The following is a 23,162-nucleotide window of genomic DNA, read 5'->3' on the forward strand; positions in this document are numbered from 1 at the left end:
CCCCATTCAAACCAAGGGAAACGATGCCAATAGCAAAGAGTGTTGCAGCAACAACCCCAACCCGACATGAAGCAACAATCATAAACAAAGATGGAGGGCCAACAAGGGCCTCAACAACGGTAAGAGGTACACGTTAAATCATCATAATCAAAAGCCTTGACGATCAAGTGATCAATAGTAGTGTCTTTTCACAAAGTAGCAACACCTATGTGGTGTCTCTGAAGCTAAGTGATAAGTTGAGAAGCATCTCCAACAATGGAAGGGGAGGCCCTCATAATCCAATGATTGAGTCCATGGCCATCCCCAACCATGAGAACCACACCCCCAAGGAGGGGCATAGAGATGAAAATGTCAATTAAAATGTGGGAAAAGGTAGAATGACCCATGGTAGACGTGGAATCATCAACCTTTAATAAATGGCCAACAGAGTTACCAATGACCTCATAACAAGAATGCTACCAGAAATGAAGTGGGAGATCAGAAAGGTGAACCCATACCAAACACACATTGAGTGGTTTCGTAAGAGGGTTGAAAGAAGTTGTCCAAGGTTTGAGAGAGAGAGAGAGAGAATTAACTCCCCAAGACCACAAATTTCCCAGTGCCAAGTCATGATCATGAGAAGAAGAAAAGGTGCCAATGAAAAAGCCTTTAGCACAAGGGTAAATCTCAATGCTACTAGCAACCAAGGGCTTCTGGGAATCACTCACCTAATGATGGAGGTTAGGGAGAGAAGGCGAAAGCCCAATGAATTTGCACACTAGTGCACAACGTTAGTAAAAACCAACATTTTCCACCACATCCTTGCCACAAACCACCATAGGGAGGCCTTGGCACAAGGAAGAGGACAATTCCCCTTAGGAGGATCAATAGCAGATCTAGCCACATGAGAAAAGCTTCACTACCCAGCAAAAGAAGAAGGTCTAGGAGGAACCTTAACACCCACAAAATTCCTAACAGGAGCACCATCATTAGCGAGGGCAATGACACCAACACCAGATGGAGAAGCCATAACACCAACACCCACAAATGAAGGTAGGGTACCATCACAAACACCCACATCCTAAGGAGGAGGGGTAGGCATCTAGGGAGGAGCCATCAGGCCCAAAATCCCCGTATCCCCATCCAAACCAAGGGCAACGACATTAGTAGCAGAGACCGTTGCAACAACAACCCCAACCAGAGACAAAGTAGTAGCCACAAACAGAGACAAAGAAACCACGAAAGACATTGGAGCGGCCATGGATTGAGCAGGAGACTTAGTCATTTTCGTAGACAAAGCTTGAGACGTGGGAGCAGGAAACATTTCAAATACTTCAGCCAAAAAAATTCAATGTATTAATGTTATGTAGCTCATGAATCCAACAATCCTTTAAGGGATAGATTTTGCATGAAAGAAAATTTAATTTGAAATTTAAAATTTATATACTATTATCCACAACTAACCAAATTAGATTAATGGGACTGAAAAAAATGTTTAATATCAAAATTTCATAAGAAATAGAAAGATTAATGTGCTTACTTGTATCTCTAGAATGAATATTGGAAGATGAACATTATATTGAGTTGTTGTTAGGGTTTAGGCAGATCTAAAGCAAATACAAATTAACAATTATATGTAGATACAAACACAAAAGATGAAGAAAAAATGCATAACACAGATAACACAGAGATTTAAAATGGTTCATCCAAGATGGGCTACATCCACATAACACAACTGCCCAATCTTTTCTTATTATCCAATAAATTAGTACAACACCATTGTAATGCCTTTTACACTTCAGCCACTTATAACAAGCAATTTTTAGGGCAACACTCAAAATCAGTTATTTTTAGGGTTTTTTCAATGTCGGATTTTTTTCAACAAAAATAGCAAAAAAATTACATAACGAGTGTACAATACTTGCATGATCAGTCGCCACATATCAACAGTTGTCTCTTTAAAGAATAGAACTACACATTTTTTTATTCCCATAATGATAAATAATTCTTATAAGATAATAATTTTCTTTTATAGACAAAAAAAAAAACTATCAAAATTCTTATAATAGACTAAAAGTCTAAAACATAATATTCTTTTAATTTTAATTTATTATTGTAGTTTACAAATGCCTTTGATTTTTTAAATAAAGTGTTTGGACTCTATCTTGAGTTGATGAGAGCTTAATCACAATTGAAAAGAATGATATATCAATCTTTATTTGAAGTATTACATTCTTCTTCACAATTATTTATTAATAATATACAAATTAACTTATATAAACTTTATGAATTTCATCCTAAATACCATTTTAAATGTCTTATGAAAAGGTTTATCCTTTAAAATAATAATAGGTAATTTTTTTGAATAATTTTTTAATGAGAACATATTAGAAAAGGCTTAGTAGAAGCTAAACTTATGAAAAATGGAAAAGTTTCATTCATCATTGGATGCGAGGTATATACCTAATATGCCTTAAATTTGGGGTTGAAAAACTTGGAGTTTTATTTTTACAATTTATTTTTTCCTTTTTTTCTGTTTAAATAAAAAATAAATTTGGAGAGATTTCAATTTTAATAGATTTTAATTAAATTTTTTTTTGACATTTGAATCTTATGAATGGTACGATTAAAGACTTTTAGATATTAAAGATTATAGATACCATTTGTGACATTAGATTTCTTCAAGGATGATATAACTAAAGACTTTCAAATCTTTATAGGTGGTACAATTAAAGACTTTTAGATATTAAAGATTCTAGTTAGTATTTATGAGGTGAAGTTTCTTAAGAGATGGTAAAATTAAAGATTTTTAAAATCTTTATGGATGGTACAATTAAAGACTTTAAGATATTTAAGATTCTAGTTACTTTTTTTGTGGAAAAGTGTTAACATGCTTTGAAAACTTATGGTATCCTCACACTAATCAATTGAACTAGAATCTTTTAGTCAATTTCAATTGTTGTAGAAACTAATAAAAAACACTACATTTTAAAAATGAAACTTCAAATTTTTTACTTAAATATTGACTTAGCAAACACATTTTAATAATATTTACAAATTGTTAAAATGAATTAAAATATTACGAATGAGACGTATACAAAATTATTGAATACTAAAAATGTCTTCTTTAATTTTCAATGCGTCACATCCCATTTTATCTATTCAAAATAGATAAATTTTAAATGTCTTATTTTCACCAATTCACTATATATATTTTTTATGTAGTGCCTTTAAGGGTTCCACAATGCAGGATTCCCTTAAGAAGGTGTTTTCTTATAAATGTTCTAACTGTGGAGATACAGACACAAGGACAGGGGCTAGGATATATTTTATTACTTTTATGGAAATAGGGACAAAGATGCACATGTATCCAAACCCTAGGCGTTAGACTTGACCAAGTTGGTGGTTCCAAATGTTTTTTTGGAACATGAGCTAATTAAATTTTTGTCAAGATATTATCATCTTGAGTCCATGACGGTCGGAACTATTGAAGAAATTATTTTGGAGAATGTAGGCCAGGAAGCAATAATATCTTGTTTTGACTTGAATAGAAATGCTTTAAAGGATATCGATTTGAAGAAATTTGAAGATGAGTATAACAGAAAGAGGTTGGCACTGAGAAAGGAGTAAATGCCTAGATACAAGAAGAGATTATATCAAAGTGGAAAGAATTATTTGTTACAATCAGAGCAAGAACCACTTGAACTAGTCTTTTTGAGCACTATTTTGTGAAGACATACAACACCCTGTGTCAAGTATTTGGAATTGATGCAAGAAGGACAAAAATTCATGTAGGCATGATGATGATGACAATGAGTATTCAACATCCTCATTCAAATGAATTGTATGATGTTTCTACATACATACAAGACAAGTTGTATGAGGGCATAATGAGGGTGAAAAACAATCAAGTAAATTTAGAATTCAAGCACTATTCCCTCTTGTGTCACCTAATTCTTTTCCAAAATAGGATAGAATGGGTCCCAAGCCTAAAGATTCATATGTTTGATCCTAAAGAGGGGCAGGTGGCCAGTGTAGAGATGGACCCAAGTTTGGGATAAGGGGTCCAAATGGTTGAATTATGTAGCATTCTTTGATCATTTTATCATGAACATTTTGAGATGGTGTGGGATCCACTGCCCAAGGATTCCTAATAACATTATGAAAGTTCCAAGGGCCAAATATTGAAGGCCAAAGGAAGGACAACTACCTGAGGGTTCTTTCACCCACAATATTGGTGATTTTTTCTTGTACTTAGATTGCACAATGATAAGAGTTTATGGGTGCTCTCAAGCACCTCATAGGTTGCCAATTTTTGTCTCCCCAAGGCTTGTGTTCATTGAATTCATGTGGTAGCTAATGTGGATGGAAAGAAAATGGGTGGAGCCAAAGAGGAAGGGAACTCATCCTCCCAGGTATACTATATGTGGTGATTTTGTAATCAGTTGTGACACCATTGAAAAGGTGCAAGAATTTTTAAAAGACAACTACCACCTACAAAGTGGAAAGGTTAGAGAGTATGATCCTGACAGATACTTAAATAACCTTAGAGTGAATAAAATGAAGAGGAAAGAAGTGCCTCATGAGCACTATGAATATGAGGATTTAATAAGGAATTAAACTCCTTAGGATGCATTGAATAACAGGAAGAAATGGAACATCTCGAATAAGCTTGAGAAAGAGAGGAAGCAAAAAGATACCAATTTTAAAGCATTTTATTCAAATATTATGAATGAGGCCATGAAGATGTAACATAAATTGTAGAATTTTGAACAAATTTTGTTGAGTCATACAGAGAATCATCTGGCCAAGCAAAAGAAGAAAGGCCTAAGTACCAACCCCCAAGAGCTGGATCATATGATAGAAATAGGAAGAAAATTATGGGGCAAAAGCCACATGATGTACCAACTCCTTCTCAACATGAGCCTCAAGAGAGCCAGCCCCCTCCAAGGCAGGAGAGGCATTTTGAAAAGGCTAGGGTAACTCCACTAGACATTGTGGAGATTCAAGACGATGATGAGGAAACAAAAGTGCCTCCTCCTTCCCCTCCTCATGATACATTCCAGGACGTCGATTTTGCTCATGAGCCCATGGATGCTAATCGTGATAACTCAATGATGAACCATAAGTACCAAACCGGTACTGAGAGGGGGGCGGGTGAATCAGTACAGGCACAATATCTTCACATTCAACCGATTTGACTGCAAACTCTGCAAATGTCTAAGAGACAATAACACCGGTCTGAAATAGAGTGTAACCGGTAAAACTAAGAACAACTATGACAAGCATTAACCGGTTGATCACTTAGCTTTCCACTCAACTTAATACTACACTTCCATTTCATCCTTATGCATGAATAGGTAATCTATCATCAAAAATATAATAATGGCTAGCTCAGCATGATTTACCTTCAGACACAAATCACTTAAATCATCACATGAAAAATACTACATATGACACATAGTTTTTTTCACATGGAAACCCAACTGGGAAAAACCACGGTGGGGATGAATACCCACAAGCTGCTTTTGAACTCTTTAGAAGTCCGCTCTGTTAGGAGCCTAGTCCGATTAAAGACTGTTACAACAGGTTCTGCTAGGAACCGATCCTGTTAGAGATCACCTGGTTAAGGGATGGCTAAATACCCGGTTAAGGGTTAAACCCTGTTAGAGGTTACCTTGTTAGAGGATTTCAAGAACTCAATGAGTTTGAGTCACCCGGTTAAAGGATTTACAGTAAGCTAATTAAAGCTACCCGATTAAGGGATTTTCCAACTGTTGAAGTGGTTAAAGATCAACAGGTGTTAAAATGCTCTGATAATAGCACTCAATGCCTAATGCAGATCCGCTTAAGTACCTTCCTTCTGCACACACACTATGTAGGAATCAATCCTCTTATCTCATTTGGTTTGGCAAGAATCACGTATCTCTTTACTTAGATACACACGCACCATTTGCCAACAACTTCAAAAAGAAACACAACATCGACCTTATAAGAAACAGATAGGTCAGTAGCATAAACCCTAAACCCTAAACATTTAGGTTAAGCAATTCAGGCGGTTCAATCCTGGCCATTGAACGCTTTGCATTTAAATACAAAAGTCTTGAACATATCTCAAGACATTCTCCATCGTTCATTCTTCACCGTTTTCATGGCAGCTTGTAACCCATCACATGTTCTCCACTGTTTACAGGGACTTCGCACATTCTCGAGGTAGATAGGGTCAATCTCCTTCATGCAAGATCCTTCACGTGCTCAAGCTGACGTGGCAACACGATCGGATCTTCATTACAATGCTAACTCATCACATAATGTCATCGATTGAGTCACACAGGCTTGGAACACTTCAACCGGAAACCCTTAAGCTAAGACTACCAACCGGTAGTCATATCATGTTCAGTCCTCATAGAGAACATTCCATATGTCGATTCACATTTCATCATATCGGTTCTCTTGGACAAACATACCACTTCACCTATTGCTCAATATACTGATTTATATCATTATACCGGTTCCCTTTGCCAACTGTTTAGCTTCAATATACCTGTTCACTTCTTTGCACATATATCGGTTCACCACATTGTACCGGTTCACATTTCAGCATATTGTCGGTTCATTCTTCAATCATATTGACATCAATGACAACATAATATCATCATGTCAACATACTCATCACAAATGCCAACAAATCGAACTATTATCCCTAATGTAATCCCGGAAAAAGAGACAACTGATGAAAGGAAAATAGCCAGTACTCAGTTTTTCTCAGATGATGAGTTCATCAAGACTCCTGAGTTTAAAAGTTTTTGGTTACAAGCTAAGCTAAAGGATCTATTAGAAGATGAGATGGCAAATTTTGATAAAGACAATATAGCAATCTCTCCAAATGAAGCTAGAAAAATGATCAAGGAGAGTAGTATGTCGTTGGTCCCAAGGTGGGATTTGGAACAAATTTTTGTTTTGGATCAAGTGATGAAACAAGAAGATCCAGACTATGCCAAGGAGTTTGGCAATCAAGGAACTGGGTTTCATCCTGGTATCAAAGCACTGGCACAATGGTCCAAAGCCCCAAGGACTGATAAGTTGAGATTTTTATATGGGGTTGAGGAATAGATTGGAGATGCAATTGTAAGGATATTAAGGGACACGTCTGTTGTTGAAGCAAAAACAATTGTTGTCTACTCTTCACTTTTTGCACAAGTAGCAGTAGAAGAAGAGGAAAAGAGACATAAGCGGCTAAAGAAGCATCATATTGCTCTCAGTGCTTTCTTCAATCAGCTATACATGGAGAATATCAGACTAAGAATAGAGTTGGCAGAGAAAGCATCCTCTTTTGTTGTAATAATTGAACAATGACCTCCGCCCCCTCAAGAGCGGCATGAGCAAGTTCGATTGGGATATTTTTATGGTGCTCCCCCTATTTCCATTTTTGAGCTTGAGATGTTAAGTAATGAGAGCAAGGCCTTAGCACTTGTGATTAAGAATAAGGATAGATTGTTGAATTTGGCTAAAGTGAAGAGCAAGGAGAATTTTTTAGGTGTCATGAAGAGCAGAATTTTGCATTTTCATGAGTAGATTTTAAATAAGTTGGATGAGGTCCACATCGCATACCAACACCTTTTTCAGGTCCATAATCAAATGCAGGACCTTGTTTCATTCTTTAAGCCGCTAAGGGCTACATGGCAGCCTAGGGCCTCAATTTTGAAAGAATTATTTCTAGTAGTGAAGAATTTGCCTTCATTTGCTCCAATTATTGGAGCCACTTGGAAGAATCATAACATAATGATCAGAGAGTTACAGTTAATTGAGGGCAAGGAAATGGCATTAAAAGAGAATATTGATTCTTTCAAAGATTTGCAACATTGGACAATTCCCAAAATTATGGGAAAATCTAAACAAATAAAGGCCCAAGAAGAATGGAAAAAATATTTTGAAGTAGCAATACAGTTGATAATTGATAAGCTCACTTGGGGAAATTAACCCCAAGAGGATACACATTATTTAATTATTGATAAGATTCTAGAAGTTGGTTCTTTGTATCAAAAATTTGTAGTTGAGGTAAAAAATGCAATGGATAATAAGACTAGGGAAGCATTGGGCAAAGTACAAGAGCCTAAATATTTTAAATGGCCCACTATCTCCCAAATTGAAACCTGGCATAAAGAGCATTGCATGCATGAAGAGGAGAAACTAATTGAGCAGTAGCTTTCCCTATTAGTTTTTGTGTGCCACATCCTTTTGCAAGTTTCTTTTTGCAAATGGTCACCTTTTTGCATCACATTCAACACATACCTCCTAATGACAACACAACATTTTGATTTCCAGTAAGGACGTCTATCAAAACATGGTGACATCTTAGCCCCACTCCACTCCAACATGCGACTATCATCCCAAAAGATGGTTAATCCCAGTCGCATTCTTCTCTTCTCCAAAGATGTTTTTTGTATTGTACGATCAAGGATGCCTTTGGCATAATCTTATTATAAAGCAATCATTTTTTGACATGTGTACTTCTAATCTAAAGCTTGTTTTTGCTCCCTTGTGTTATAAAAGGGATATCACCCGGACCAGTAGTTAAGGGTTCTAGAATTCGAAAAAGTAAGTAGAATGTATAGGGTGTGAAATTATAGAAATAGAAGAAAGTTTTGCAAAGTCTTTTGGTCTCACTATTATGAAAATGTACATTTTATTCTTGACTCAATGAGAAGAAACAATTCAGATTGTCTCCAACTTTGTGTGTGTGCATTATATGAATCAATATGTTGATGATATATGATTTGTCTTCTTTAATGAAGAATGTGTAATTTGTGTAGTGGGCCTATGCCAAGGAGTTCTACTTTCTTGGTTGCTTCCAAAATCATTCTAATCAAAATCTCTTTTAACTTTTGTTGTAGGAGTAGTTTTTAGTGTAAAAATCAGTCCCAATAACCAAGTGGATGTTGAAAAGCCAAGATTATAACCAGATTCAAGGTTTTTAGACCTTCTTTGGTATTTTTTCATTGGGAAGTATCTATTGTAAGTTACAATATCATGAGCATAGAATGAAGTAGGTCATCTAGGCATTGTTAAGGGAGATCCACCTCGATTTTGCAAAGCCAAAAGTGTAGAAGATTTTAGTCTTGTGACTGAATCTTGTTTGTTGGCCAAATCCAACCCTGAACCTAAGAATAAGAAAGTGGCTATCCTTTAGGGTTTGGGGAATCTGTTGATTTGGGAACCAACACAACACTTGCATCCTACCATCACTTGATTGGAAGGATTCCACAAAAAACCCATAGCATAGGTATAGAGTTCAATCATGCTCTTAGTGATGGACCTCCAATTTTACAAAGCCCATTTGTTCAGATCAAGAAGGGAAGGCCAAAAACCATTTAATTTATAGATAAGAGCATGACATTTAAAATTTCCTTCATTATCTAACACATATTGTATGTAGATAAAAATTAAGGAAGAAAGAGAGTAAGATAAGGGTTTACCCCATTAGGAGGGGTGAACAAAACCTAATGGAAGGTGAGAATCACCATCAAGGATATTAAATCATGCAAATTCTACATAAGAAACCTTCACTACACCAATGACATGTGAATCATATCCAAAAGAATGTGACAGACAAACCTAAAGAACAAGGGCATTACTAGCACCAATCAATGCAAAATAATGTACTGTAACACCAAAGGAAGATAAAGCACAAATAGAACAACAGAAGTGGGCACCATGGAGACAATCAAGGGTAGGAGGTAGAGGCATACCTCCTAAATCCCCTTGAACACCCATGGAAGAGGCATCCAGATGCAATGGAACAAAGTTGTTTGAACCAAACAAAAGGGTTCATGAAGGAGATGAAAGGGACATAATGTAAACATATGCTATAATGTTTGCAAACCAAACACGAGGATTTATGAAAGAGATGAGAGAGGCATTAGTGTGTGTGTGTGTTATTTTCACTTAAATAAAATTAAAAAATTAGTATTAGTCAAATAACTCATCTATACTCATTTTATTGAGTAAATATGAAAATTAGTTTCAATTTAAAAAATTAGTCTCAATTTAAAAAATTGAAAGTTGCAAAGAATGTGAGGATTTATGAAGGGCCAAAATAAGTTTCTTATGGATTTTATGGTAGTTGAGGTCAACCAAATATTGCTTTTAGCTACTTGAATTTAGCAGAAAGAAATTTTTGGAGGCTTTTGTGGAAGTCTTTGAGTGAGAACTATCTTCTATGAAGGCTAAGGACTATTTTACAACTACAATCATGTCCTACACCCAAAAATCCATACCATATATTTTGTAAACTTTTTTTCTTCAATTTTCCTAACCATTATTGACTTCTTCCATGTATTCTAAAATTTCGTGAGCTAAAAAATATTTATAAATATGTTTATGGGGTGGTCACTAATATGTCACAATAGAATTGTTCTCTTAGGTCAACCATTAAAAATGTGTGTGAATAACTTAAAGCAATAATATTGAATCATGTATATGCTCTTATAGTGTTTGTGCAGAACTAGATTTCTTTTAGTACACTAATCAAAGTGTCTGAAGCAAATGATATGTGAATATTTCTTCCAAAAAGAGATGATTGAAATGAGTGCATTGCAATACATTGCATAAATTTATTTTTAGTTGGTCCTAGGTGGGAGTTGGTGACCATAAAGACCATGAACTAGTCTCACAATATAAAAGGGGCTATAGCATACATGTATATATGTCTTCACATGCATAGGTATGATAATGAAGCAAATAGGTTAAATGTATGGGAAGATGTAATCACATAGATGATGGATAAGTGATCAATGTCTAAGAATGTGTGTGTGAGTAGGTGGATAACATAGGGTAAGGGACGTGATTATGTAAAAAATTATTTCATTTTCCAATATCATAAAACTAAATAGAAACAAAATGTGTATGCAAATATCACCCTTGCATTTCCCCCCACTTTGAGGTGCATGTGAATCATAGAATGATTGAGTTTCTAAAAGTGTGTAGAATTTGCAAACATGCATGCAAAATAAATATCTTAGATAGTCAAAATATATCATCATTGAGTTCATATAAAGTAATAGACCTTAGGATGATATGATTGCATAGATTTGTGTACTCTCCATAACAACAAAAAGTTGAGTCTTTGTAATCACCTATAATTGTCTACAGATCTAAACATGAAAATGTTAGTGATAAGACATGCACCACAATAATTGGTATCCATAGAATACAAGGAATTATTAAAAAAGGAAAAATAGTACATGAAAAGTAAATGCACTCTAAGCATGTAAGCATATATAACATATAATCATGTAACCATATAAGCATACATAACAAAAATAGTAATGACTTAAATAATTTATAGTGCAAGCAAATGAGTTGTAGATGAAATCAATGAATAACATTGTTATCCCCAACCTAGGCAATGATAGTGATGTGAACCTCAATGACCAAAACAACAATTATAATGTCATGAAGTAGTAATAAATGGGAATCTTGATGCTCTCAAATTGAAAGATATCTCTATGAAGATAAGCTTGGTGCTTCCAAATTGAAAGGCTCAATTACCCCTTAATATGATGGAGGGAATCACGATGCTTGTTAATGAGAAGGCTTAATGCCACACAAAAGGTAAGTTTGAATACCTAAAATGTGATAAAGGGAAGGTTTAATGCCTCCAAATGTGACCAAATGAATCAAGTGAGTGCACCAATGTAAACTGTGAAAATATCATATTGATTAAGATGCTCCATATGGTCAAGATAACATGATAAGCACAAAATGCATATAAGTGAAAGGCTCAATGCACCCAATGCAATAATAGGGAATTATTGATGCCTCTCCAATGTGATAAAACGACTCACTTGAGCACACCATTAAAAGATGTAAACTTAAAATTTTGCATTGAAGAAGAGGCCCCATATGGGTAAGATAATGTGATAAGGTGTAAAAAAAATTTAAAATTCGATGTGTATAGATGTGGTAATGATAGCACAAAATGTAAGGGAGGTTACATGATGCCCCACAATATGACTTGAAGGATGTATCAATGTAAGCACATAGTCAATGTAATAATAATAAATAATAATAATTAGAATAATTTTGGGGCCTAATAAAGCATGTGATAACTAATAGCATGAATAATGTTGATTAGATAGGACATGAATTTATAGATATGTGATACGTAAGGATGTGATCATCAAAGCATATGTATAGCTAAATACCCTTGTGTGTGTAGAGTAATACAATGAATCTCATGAAATAAAGGGGTATGAAAAGATAATGATTAAGGAATAACCCTACCATGCATAAAAGTTGATAGTAATATTATTTCAAGTGCATGATGTTAACCAAGTACTTCACCAATTTTATATTAGGGTTAGAAAAGACCAAGTGTGTCAATATCATATTGACACATAATGATGAATGAGCCAAATTAGTTAGTTTAAAACTTTCTGAGCTCGATTCATTTATATTTTAGATTAAATTTAGATTTGTATGAATGAACAAATCTTCAATTTGAATCTCTTTGAATAATTCCTTTGTTATGTTTCTTCCTTAGTTGTCTTTGATATATGCATAAGCTATCTATTGCATTCACTGATCTCTTGACCTCTTGTAAATGGTGTTCTTTATATGTGTAATCATCCTTAATGTCATTAAGGGAAAGACATAATATCATCTCAATCTCAAGAGGTATCATGGCCTATGTGCGAGAATATACAAAATAAAGCCTCAACTTCTCCATTACCCTATGGATAATATAGAGTCAAAAACTTCTATTGAAAATGTAACAAGCTTAGCATTACATTTCCCTACTTGTTTTTAAATTATGTACAGTTATTTGTCATAATAGTAGATGGTAAACCAAATCTAGAAATAAGATTATCCTCTATAAAATTACAAATATCTTGATAGTTGTGGTGGGATCCAATTATATTCCTTTGACCCATTTTATAAAATAGTATGTCAAAGTAATAATAAATGTATACCCCATAAGAAGAGGTTGAGGCAATCTTACCCACCAATCAAGCCCCATGTAGAGAATGGCCATGGAAAATTATAGGAATGAAAATCATTTCCAATTGCATATTCTACTATGTCATGTTGTTGGCATGTAACACACTTTTGGAGAAAACATTTAAAATGTTTTTCTATTTTACTCCAATAATAGCCCATCATAAGATATTTTGTACTAAAATGTTTGCATTAACATGTTCCCCACAAACTCCCATGGAACTCTTGAAGGCTATATCATCGTTTGTATCATTAAGGCATCAAAGCATGCCTGCCAATAAACTACCCATAATCAATAGATATTTAGCTATGGATTTTCAAGCGTGGGTCTAGGTGTTCCTAAAACATTGAGGGGAAACACCCTTAAATCTAGATAAAGTAAAATTTATGGAACCAATCCTTATCCAAGAGTGCAACAATCATGCAAGATGTATCATGAATAGTGTGTTTCTTTAATCTATGTATTTTCAAAATGAACTAAGGACTATCACTTTCCATGATTATCCAAGAAACAACCATGGCCATAACATTAGCATGTAAATTGTCTTTTTTTTAATAGCCTCAATAATGTATGAATTGAAAGACACAAGTAGTTTCAAGGCTAGCTTATGATATTGTATTAATTTTTATTCCTCGAATTTTTAATCACCCATTGCTTGTCTAGAAACAACTTGGAAGTCACCATGCATATTAATAGATTATTTTATGGATATGAGCTCTCCCAAAAAAGCAATCAACACCTAATACTTGGCCACATTCTTGGTGCATTGAAAATCGAGTTGAAATGGTGATAATATGAGGTCACCCATTGAAGGAATCAAAATGACTCCCACTCTTAAAAGTCGTGAATCTGGATCTATCAAAAACATAATCTGAGGGGAAGAAGTGTCATTCTATAAAATATCCTCAATAGGCAATAAAGCATCTAGTGGTGCATGAGTAGAGGTGTTGTAGCTAATTGATCAACAAAGACTTGTCCATTTATAAATGTTGGGAGATGAATTTTGGATCAAACACAAAAAGCAACAGCATTGAACATGCAACTTGGCATGAAGATTGGTTGTTGATAACATGTATTTCAAAGGATTTTTTACGATGGCATGTCTTAACATGAATCATGTAACGTCTAAGATTTTACAATGAAAATACAGTGGCCAAGCATTGTTTCTCCATAGACTTGTATATTATGCCTCATAATCCAGTAATTTGTGACTAATGTAATAAATCACAAGTTCTTTACAATTTCATCAATTTGAGATAATAAGCATCCAATAGTGAATTATGTGGCTAAAACAAATTAAAATAAAGGTTTGTCATGGATAAAAAACATGCAAATTGAAGTATTGAAATGTATTATTTTGTGTACTCAAATGCCTTTTGACAATCTTCATTCCAATCAAATCGAAAATATTTCCTTAATAGCCTTGTGAATGTTAACATCTTATCTACTAATTGGGTGATAAAGCTTCTAATAGATTGTATTTTTCCTTGAAGACTATGCAATTGTGACAAAGAATTTGAAGGCATACAAATTATAACATCATTATTCTTAGCATCTCCCTTAAGCCCCCCTAAAGATACAGTGAATCGTAAGAAGAGAACTAAAAACTCTAAATAAATACCTTTTAGCACTAACCATCTTTTGTATTGTCGCCACCTTTCAAATATTGCCCTCAAATCTCATAAATGATATATGCACCCTTTAGGTTTTGCTAAGGTATCATTTGCATACTCCTCTAATACCATAGACATAAGATCATAGAAGATTAGTGTCATGCCCCATTGATATGTAACTCCAACATTTTTCAAGCCAAAAGGCATGACAACATAGCAAAACGATCCCTGAGATGTGGTAAAAGAACTTTTATGTTGACCTTGGCGATTAATTATAATTCAAAAGGAGCTCAAAAATCTATCCATAAGCTATAACAACTCATGTCCAATAGTAGAGTCTACAATCATATCAACAATAGGAATTATGTCATCCTTAAGATATGCATTGCTAAGAACTCAAAAGTTGTTACAAATGAGAATATGACTATCATGTTCTACAATAGGTATCATATTAGAGATCCAAGGCGAGTAATTGATTGGTCTAATAAAGCTAACCTTAAACATTTTCCCCATTTTTAACCATTAAAGCAACCTTAGGATGTGTTTCTATGATCTTTTTTAAACAATTTTAGCATCAAGCTCAAGACAATGTTATGCATCAGAATATTAGGGTCAATGTCCAACATGTCTTGATATGACCACACAAATATATCTATAAATTTCTTAAGTAATATGGTTGTGTTACATTTTTCATATTGGCCTAGAGACAATCACTTAGCTTCAAGATATTTTGTTTATTATTTGGGTCCATCTCTATGTAACTTGTATCACCAACCCTGAGCTTATTACAATCCTCACTAAATTGTTGAGTGGGTAAAATAACAAGATCATTATCTAGAGATGGATCATCTTCCCCAAAGTAAGAAACAACCTCAAATACATGTGGGAAGCCTCTTTATATCTAGGTATGTCCTCATTAACGACCAATTATTCAACTAAAGCTTTGTAATTTGCAAGTGTGTCTAGAGGAGGAAATGTACCCACAAAGCCATCATAAATTGAATCTAGATAGACAAAAGGAAAATTAATGTCGTCACTGTCATACCAATTCCCTAAGTATCAATTTTTCAATTGTTTTAATAGTTCTTCTAATGCCTTGCTGATTCAAACCTAATCCATCTCCATTATAACCAAGCTTTTGTAAAATACAAAATCATTTTCCACAATGATTATCCAACTTAGATGATCATAAACATCCTCATTATAATAGCTAACTTGTGGATTGATGAGAAGCATTGGATTCATTAGTATGCATATAAGAATCCAAAGGTAATGTAGCACGTAAATCAATATCAATATTGGGTAAAGGGGGAGCTTGATCTTCATGGTTTTGTCTATGCTCTAAGTTTTGATGTTTCAAATTATAATAAGCTCCAATCATCCTTAAGATCATTATGAGAAATATGAGGATTAAGGATGAGCAATGGAGGCATTGTTTTGATTAGATAAAGAAGGGAAGGCCCTAAACCCATTACATAAATATCCATCAAGGCGAGAAGAAAGAATCACATGAGAGGTGAGATTAAAAATCAAACCAAAGAGACAAAGTTTTTTACTAGAGCTAAGAACTAATGGGAAACAAGGATCCCAACCCCAAACTAAAACTACTCTTTCTCAACATGAGAAAAGGGAGATAAAAGGACATAGGACCTATCTTCCATCTACAAACAACAGTCCAAGTGATGTTATCATCCAAAATCCCACCAAGATGGGAAGAGAGAGACCTCCCCAAGGAGGACAAACAATAGATGGAGGGGGAACAAGAGGACAAAGCAAAAGACGGCCAACGTCCACCGAAGAAACTAGATTGGAGTGAAAATTGATGGAGAAGCCAAAAGAAAGCTCACATGAGGATAAACTATCAGAACCCTAGTTAAAGACATCCTTTGAATAGACAGGATCCTCAATAGTCAAATGATTATCAAAAGCATGCTACCACCAAGTAGCAAGGCCCTCCTGGCACCCCTAAGAAGAATATGAGGCCAAACGATCAATAGTGAAGCAACGACAACAAAAAGGGATGCCCTCACAATCCAATCGTTGAGTCCAAGGTTTTCGCCCAACCATTAAAACCATGTCACCATGAAAATTTAAGGAGAGATCAACGCCCACAAAAAAACGAGTAAAGGTAGACTGCCCCATGAAGGAACTGGACTCATTAACCTTCAATAAATGGATAGTAGAGTTTCCAATGACTTCATAACAAGACACCTCCCAATATTGGAGGGGGAGATTCGAAAGCAACACCCATACCGAACACACATTAAGTAGTTCAATAAGGGGTTTGAAGGTTTTAGTTCAAGGCTTAGGGGAGAAGAATTATCTCCCCAAGCCCACAACTGCACCGAGGTCAAATTCGTGTCCTCAACAGAAACAAGGGAACCAATGAAGAAACCTTTAGTGTAGGGTAAAAATTCAATCCTACATATCCTGAGGGGTTGTCAAGAACCCACAACCCAGTTGTGAAGATCTAGTAGAGAAGGCCAAAGACTAGAAAACATATAGACCAAAGCCCTACAAAGGTAAAAAACTCCATTCTCCATCGCATCCTAACCACAAACCACCACATGGGGGATTTGGCACAAAAGAATGGATGAGAATGTCTACAAGGAGTACAAGCAACAAACCCAACAACCTGGGCAAAACTCTGATTGGTTCCATTAGTGGCCAAAGAATAGAAGCTTTGCCAACCCCAACACCAGAGGAAACAACTCTACCAGAGCTAGCCACCAAAGGAGGGCAACTGGGTTAATTTTGTTGGCATTGTTGGCATGGTTGATTGGAGATATTAATTTTTTTCCTTTTCAACTATTTGGCAAAACTTGTATGGATTATCATCAAACGTCACCACACATTGCTTATTTTGATGAATAAACTTTATTTTGCAATGAAGAGTGAATGAGACCACACCCATTGCATGATTCCAAGGACATCCCAAAAGAATGTCATGCACTAGTGATGTATATCACACGAAATATAGTCCAAAGAGTGATGGGCCCTGAAGTGATAGGTAACATTGCATAGCCATGCTTATATAACATTGTCAAACCCTTTGATGGTTGTCTTACGTTTTCGTAGATTAAAGCAACTAACTTGGATCATGTCTAGAAATTTCTTACAAAATATGTTCAATCTAGATCCAATTTCTACTAATGTACATTTTACTCTAATGTTGACATAGCTAACCACAATATATAATGGTATATTCTTATAAATCACCTGTAGAGGTGGTAATTTGTCTAAAGAATCGAATAACCATGTGTATCATACCCCAAATGTGCATGCCTTGGCATAACTAAGGCATGAAAAGTAGGGATAGGACTAGGCTTAGTATAAGACGAGAAACATGAAGAATCATAAGACATATGACATGTACTTTTAGCATAAGATGTATCATTTATAACAAAGAATACCAGGTACATGTAGACCATGTTTATCGTTCATAAGAGATGTATCATATGGTGGATCATAATGAAGGAGAATTGCTCAAAAGTAAGATAAAATTGGAATCAAGCATACACCTATCACTTCCAATAGAAGTACTATACAACATATGAAAATCATGGTGTGAGGTGAGGGTGTCTAATAAAGGACAAACAATGATCATATCCTTTAATGAAAAATAAAAGGATATGTGAAGATATATTGATTGTAGGTGTGAACAAGGTATATTACCTAAGTGGTTTAATTTTAATCATTTTCCCACTTGATTAATTAAGTTTACTTAGGGCATCATTTTGTGACTCAACACATATGATTATAACATTTGTCATCATCTTATGTTGTCCCATGTCTCACCCTTGCCTATATATACAAAGGTTCTCTTGTATATTAATCTATCATTGTATATTTGCATCTTATAATAGAATTATTCTATCATTTGGATATCTCTCTCTTTTTTTCATTGAAGCTCCTTAATCTTGGGTGGCTATCTCCATAGCCAAATCTCACAATGCTTCCATAGACAAAGTTGTCATATTGAGTGGTAGACTATCATTATTGAAGTAAGAGAAAATGAGTCACATGTCACAAAGTGTATAAACACATCAAAATTAGTAATGGAAACATGAATAAATTTGGAAGATAAAGAACCATAAGACTTTGTAATGTGAAAACAAAGGTTTATACAAGTATATGGGGTTCACAAGAGTAAACAATAAGGCTCAAAACATTAACAAATGTAAACCCTAAAGGTATTCAAGGGTGAGTAGGATGTTTGTACAAAAAAAGAGTATAAACACCAAATCCTAGAGGGAAATATATCAATGAAGCATAATAACATAAAGGGAAGACCAGATCTAAAAAGAATATGTAAATTAGAAATACACAAATTTGGAAATCCTAAAGTCGGTTTAGGAACCCTAGAAAGAAGTTAAGTTGTGTAGGATTGATTGGATGCAAATATTTTCTTAAGGATGGTCTAGGTTAATCCAATTAAATGCATGCAAAAAAGTACACTTAGATTAATTAATTAAAAGTTGATATTTGAATATTTGTGCTAGTAAATTTCTAAATGGAAAAAGTGTGGAGAAATAAAGGTCTTTAACTTTATAACCCTATTACAAATTTGAATTAAATAAGCCCCAAAATCAACAATAGGGAACCTCACATTGATAAATGCTTAGAGATCATAATATTTTGGTGGCTCTAGACAAAGATGTGCTTAATGATTTGGAACTAATCCACACTCGCAAACATGTCCGGCACTTGCAAACCGATTCCAATTATCTAGCAAGCTTTTGTGATTAAAGAGTATCAGCTATTGATCCGGATTTAGATGGTCAAGCAGAATTTGTGGCATTTCAAAAATGGGAGATCCAACTACTAAAAGACAAATGGTATAATATGGTATTGCTCTGCTCGTTAATGCAATATTGAGAAATTGCATCTCAGGAATCAAAAATTAAAATCTTTTGATTCTACTTTTTGAAAATAAAAATTGTAATTAGAACAAAAGCTATCTCTATTAATTATAAATTTTGATCAAATCAGTGGAAACATTGGTTTATACATTCCTTTTGGTGTCGACCTTAGGGATAAATTTTTATTTTTTGGGGCTATAAGCTACCTCAGAAATTTTAAGATAAGCTTTTTTTAACAGAGTTGCCTAACAACATTAGGGAAATAAAGCAACTACTAAGATTAGTTTTTTTTCGTTTTATTTAATTGACTTTTTGAATAAGCTACCTCACATCATTAATGAAACAAAGGGCAACTACCAATATTATAATGTTTTTTCTGTATTATGAAATTGTACATTGTCTTGTCTAAACATGCTTAATTAATTTTCGAGGTGTTTTAGAAAAAGAACAGCCCCAATATAAAATGAAGATCTCTATGGGTCAATAAGACCATGGCAACACTAAGGGTACCAAAGATTAAACTGGTTTCTATTGTAATTATGACATATTTACATTCAATGAAATGAAGCCTTCTTAAGTCGTCAATAGTAATGGGAAAAAAACTATAAAGGTCTTCAATCGGGCACGCAGTAGCATTGCAATTCCTTTTTAGCTTTTGCAATAATTTTGATAACACTTTATTCCAATTGCGGACACAAAAAGTTTACAACAGGTTATTGATTGGTTAAATTGGAAAAAGCTAATTTTATAGGCCAATTTGGCTGCCAACCAAATAAAGTAGCAATTAACAATTCATAGATGACAAATTTGTCACCCAGAAATAATGATGAGAGAAAATGCTAGAAGACCATCAAATCAGCAGAACTCACATTTATAGAGCTCAGCTCCTTTTGAGCAGTTTCCAGATGAAGACCATGACAAAATCATTACAGTATGTACCCAAATAATGATATTTCCAAGAATAACTTTAAGAGACATAACGCAATGACTTGGTTCAAATAAATGTATCCTATGTGCCTTTTGATTGTTACACAATAAATACTTTGACAAGAGGAAGTATGTTACAGACGATCTATGTAAAGAATTTGCGCTCACAGCTTGGTGTTTCAATTTGAAGAAGCCCTCAGATAGAAGTTCCATGCCAACATTGCAGCACCTACTGCTGGATCCACCTGTAAAGCATTGTTGGAGATTAACCAAGCGGCATTAATGTCCTATTATCCATAATAGAAAAGCATCACAAAGAATTTTCTAAATAAAGCAGAATGTAAATGTACTTTGAGAAAAGTTAGCACAACAGGTACAAAAGGGCACATAAAGACCAGAAAGATTGGACATTTGCACATAATCTTAATTCAAGGTGCGAGTATCGCTGTCCCTCATAAAGTTTCAGATGCTGTATGCTGTGCAAAAGGGAGGCTTGTGAAAGCTAATACTCAATTAGGGAAAATAAAAATATTTTAAAAAGTGGATTGATTCTAAAAACAAGGATGAGCTAACCTCAATATATGCTCACAATTGGCTCTTCATTATATCACAACAGTATATTTTAGAATATTAAGAATTAAAGAGAAAGATAATAATCCAATATATGCACATTACAATAAATCGATAACTGTATTCAATGCTTCTTTTAAGCATTTTAAATATTCTTGTATTTGAGTCTATTGCTGGTGTGAAGTGCTAGAATATAACTAGTTTGCTGGTGAATGCAATTGCAACAAGAATCTTCACATGGGAAAAAGTGACTAAAAGTTCTTGTAGCTTCATGAACTTATGAATACTCAGGTTTCTGAGCAATCCATATTTTAATGGTTGCACAAAGAAGAATTAAGCATAGCAGCACTTGAGATTTGAGAACATAGCAGGAATTCCAAGTATAATGTATAATCTTATTCATATATTATTCTCTCTTATTCTCATCTTCCACTGGCTAGCCATGCGGCTTGGTGTGTTGGAGAATCATTATGGTAACATAAAAATATGAGTTTCAGCAAGTCAACAAACCTCATTAAATGTAAATGGATTGCTTGTTATTCCCATCCATTTATTTCACTTGCAGGGTTGAATAGCTCAGCACAGATATGCCAAGAATATCAGGTCTGACATGAATACAGAGTCTTCCAAGTGCAGGGCAAGGGATGGAAAGGGACTTGAAAATTCAGGGTTACAATAAAACAGACTTGCAAGGAAAAATAAAGAACAAAATAATGCTGTTTATTTTGTCATATATGAGGGACAGAGTACTTCAACTGTGAAATTTGAGAAAATTGGTAGACTACAAAAAAAATCATCAAATTTCATAGGTGGGAATTTCAGATTTTACAGTCATAGGGTTGATCTTCATATATTCACTGGTAGGCAAGAGTCTAACTGAATTTTTCTATGTTCCCTCTGTATGTGTCTCCTAGATTTTTTTATACGTACCCAAAATGCAGGGATGGCTTGGAGACATCTCCTAGCCATCCCCAATTTATTAAAAAATGCAAAAACGTCAACGAGATGCAAAGACAGAAAGGGGGCAGTGTGGGGACGGCCTGTAGGAAAGGCTGTAGCTTTTAAAAAACAATTTAATATGTTACTTGTGGGCCCCTATACCCCTCTAAGCCCTAACCTAACAAAAGGAGGACTCCATATCTAACATTTGTTCATTTCTATATGCAAAAAAAATTGCAGCCAAGATGGAAAGGCAAGCTAGCGTTTGAAGGTGCAGTTGGAAAAACTAACCTTGGGTTAGCACTAGTAACAAGAAGTGCAGTAGCAACTAGCAAGAGAAGTGAAAGAGGTATGTTAACCTTCCATTTATTTATTTTTTGCAATGTTTTTTTTGGATGAAATGTTTTTGTTTTTTTAAATCTTCAGTTTCCAAATTTCACTTGCATATTGTTTCACAAAACAAAACAACATGAGCAACGATAATGAGAGTAGTGGGCATGATGAAATGGAAAAAAGAAATGAAAGTTGAAATGTGAGAGTTACAAGATCACTTTGGGGTTCATTAGAGTGTGAGAGTGGTATGGGTGAATGGGGACAATCACAAGATACATTAGATTGCCCTTCCACACTTCTAAAAACTAATGCAAAAGGCCCCTTTAATTCAAAAAAACCTCTTCTTCAATTTGTGACAGCCCTAGACAAAATTAAAAAAAAGGCAGTACTAGAGTGTGGTTGTGTCACATTTGTAAAACTGATTTTAGAGGGAGCTACACAAGAGTGTATTGCCATCTATTGGACTATACAAGACAAATGGTGAAGGTTCATAACGAGATTAAGGAGGATGAGAGGTAGAGTGTCATAGATTGCTTATGGAGGCATAGTCAAGGTCTAGGGGGTTGCCAATGCCAACACAATCAACTATGCATAGGCCATCTATGGTTGGTAGTGGTAGTGGTAGTGGTGATGTTTCCACAAGAGAGAAGAGGAAGACTATTACTAGTGAGCAGCTACGGACAATTGTAGGTTTTGTCAATGTCCATGTATGAGATGTGACAAAGTCTTCCTTTGCCACATTTTTCTATGCCCATGCCATCCCATTCCATGTAGCACATTCTCCTTACTTCAAACAAATGTTAAAAGATGTAGCTTTTGTTGGTTCCTTATTCATCCCCCATGGGGAACATAAACTATGCATAGGCCATCTATGGTTGGTAGTGGTAGTGGTAGTGGTGATGTTTCCACAAGAGGGAAGAGGAAGACTATTACTAGTGA

General features: G+C 34.8%; 1 protein-coding gene across 2 annotated transcripts in view; it reads right to left on the reverse strand.

The window, feature by feature from the left end:
* Window positions 1-20,173: 20,173 nt before the first annotated feature.
* The window catches only part of LOC131032653 (uncharacterized), a 62,811-nt gene continuing 59,822 nt past the window's right edge, over window positions 20,174-23,162 (reverse strand). For both annotated transcript variants that reach the window (XM_057963689.2, XM_057963687.2), the window contains one exon: window positions 20,174-20,626. In XM_057963689.2, the coding sequence (XP_057819672.1) occupies window positions 20,561-20,626 (66 nt within the window). In that variant the 3' untranslated portion in view covers window positions 20,174-20,560. The remainder of the gene's footprint in view (window positions 20,627-23,162) is intronic.

This window comes from Cryptomeria japonica, chromosome 11, assembly GCF_030272615.1.
Source record: "Cryptomeria japonica chromosome 11, Sugi_1.0, whole genome shotgun sequence".
NCBI classification, from domain to species: domain Eukaryota; kingdom Viridiplantae; phylum Streptophyta; class Pinopsida; order Cupressales; family Cupressaceae; genus Cryptomeria; species Cryptomeria japonica.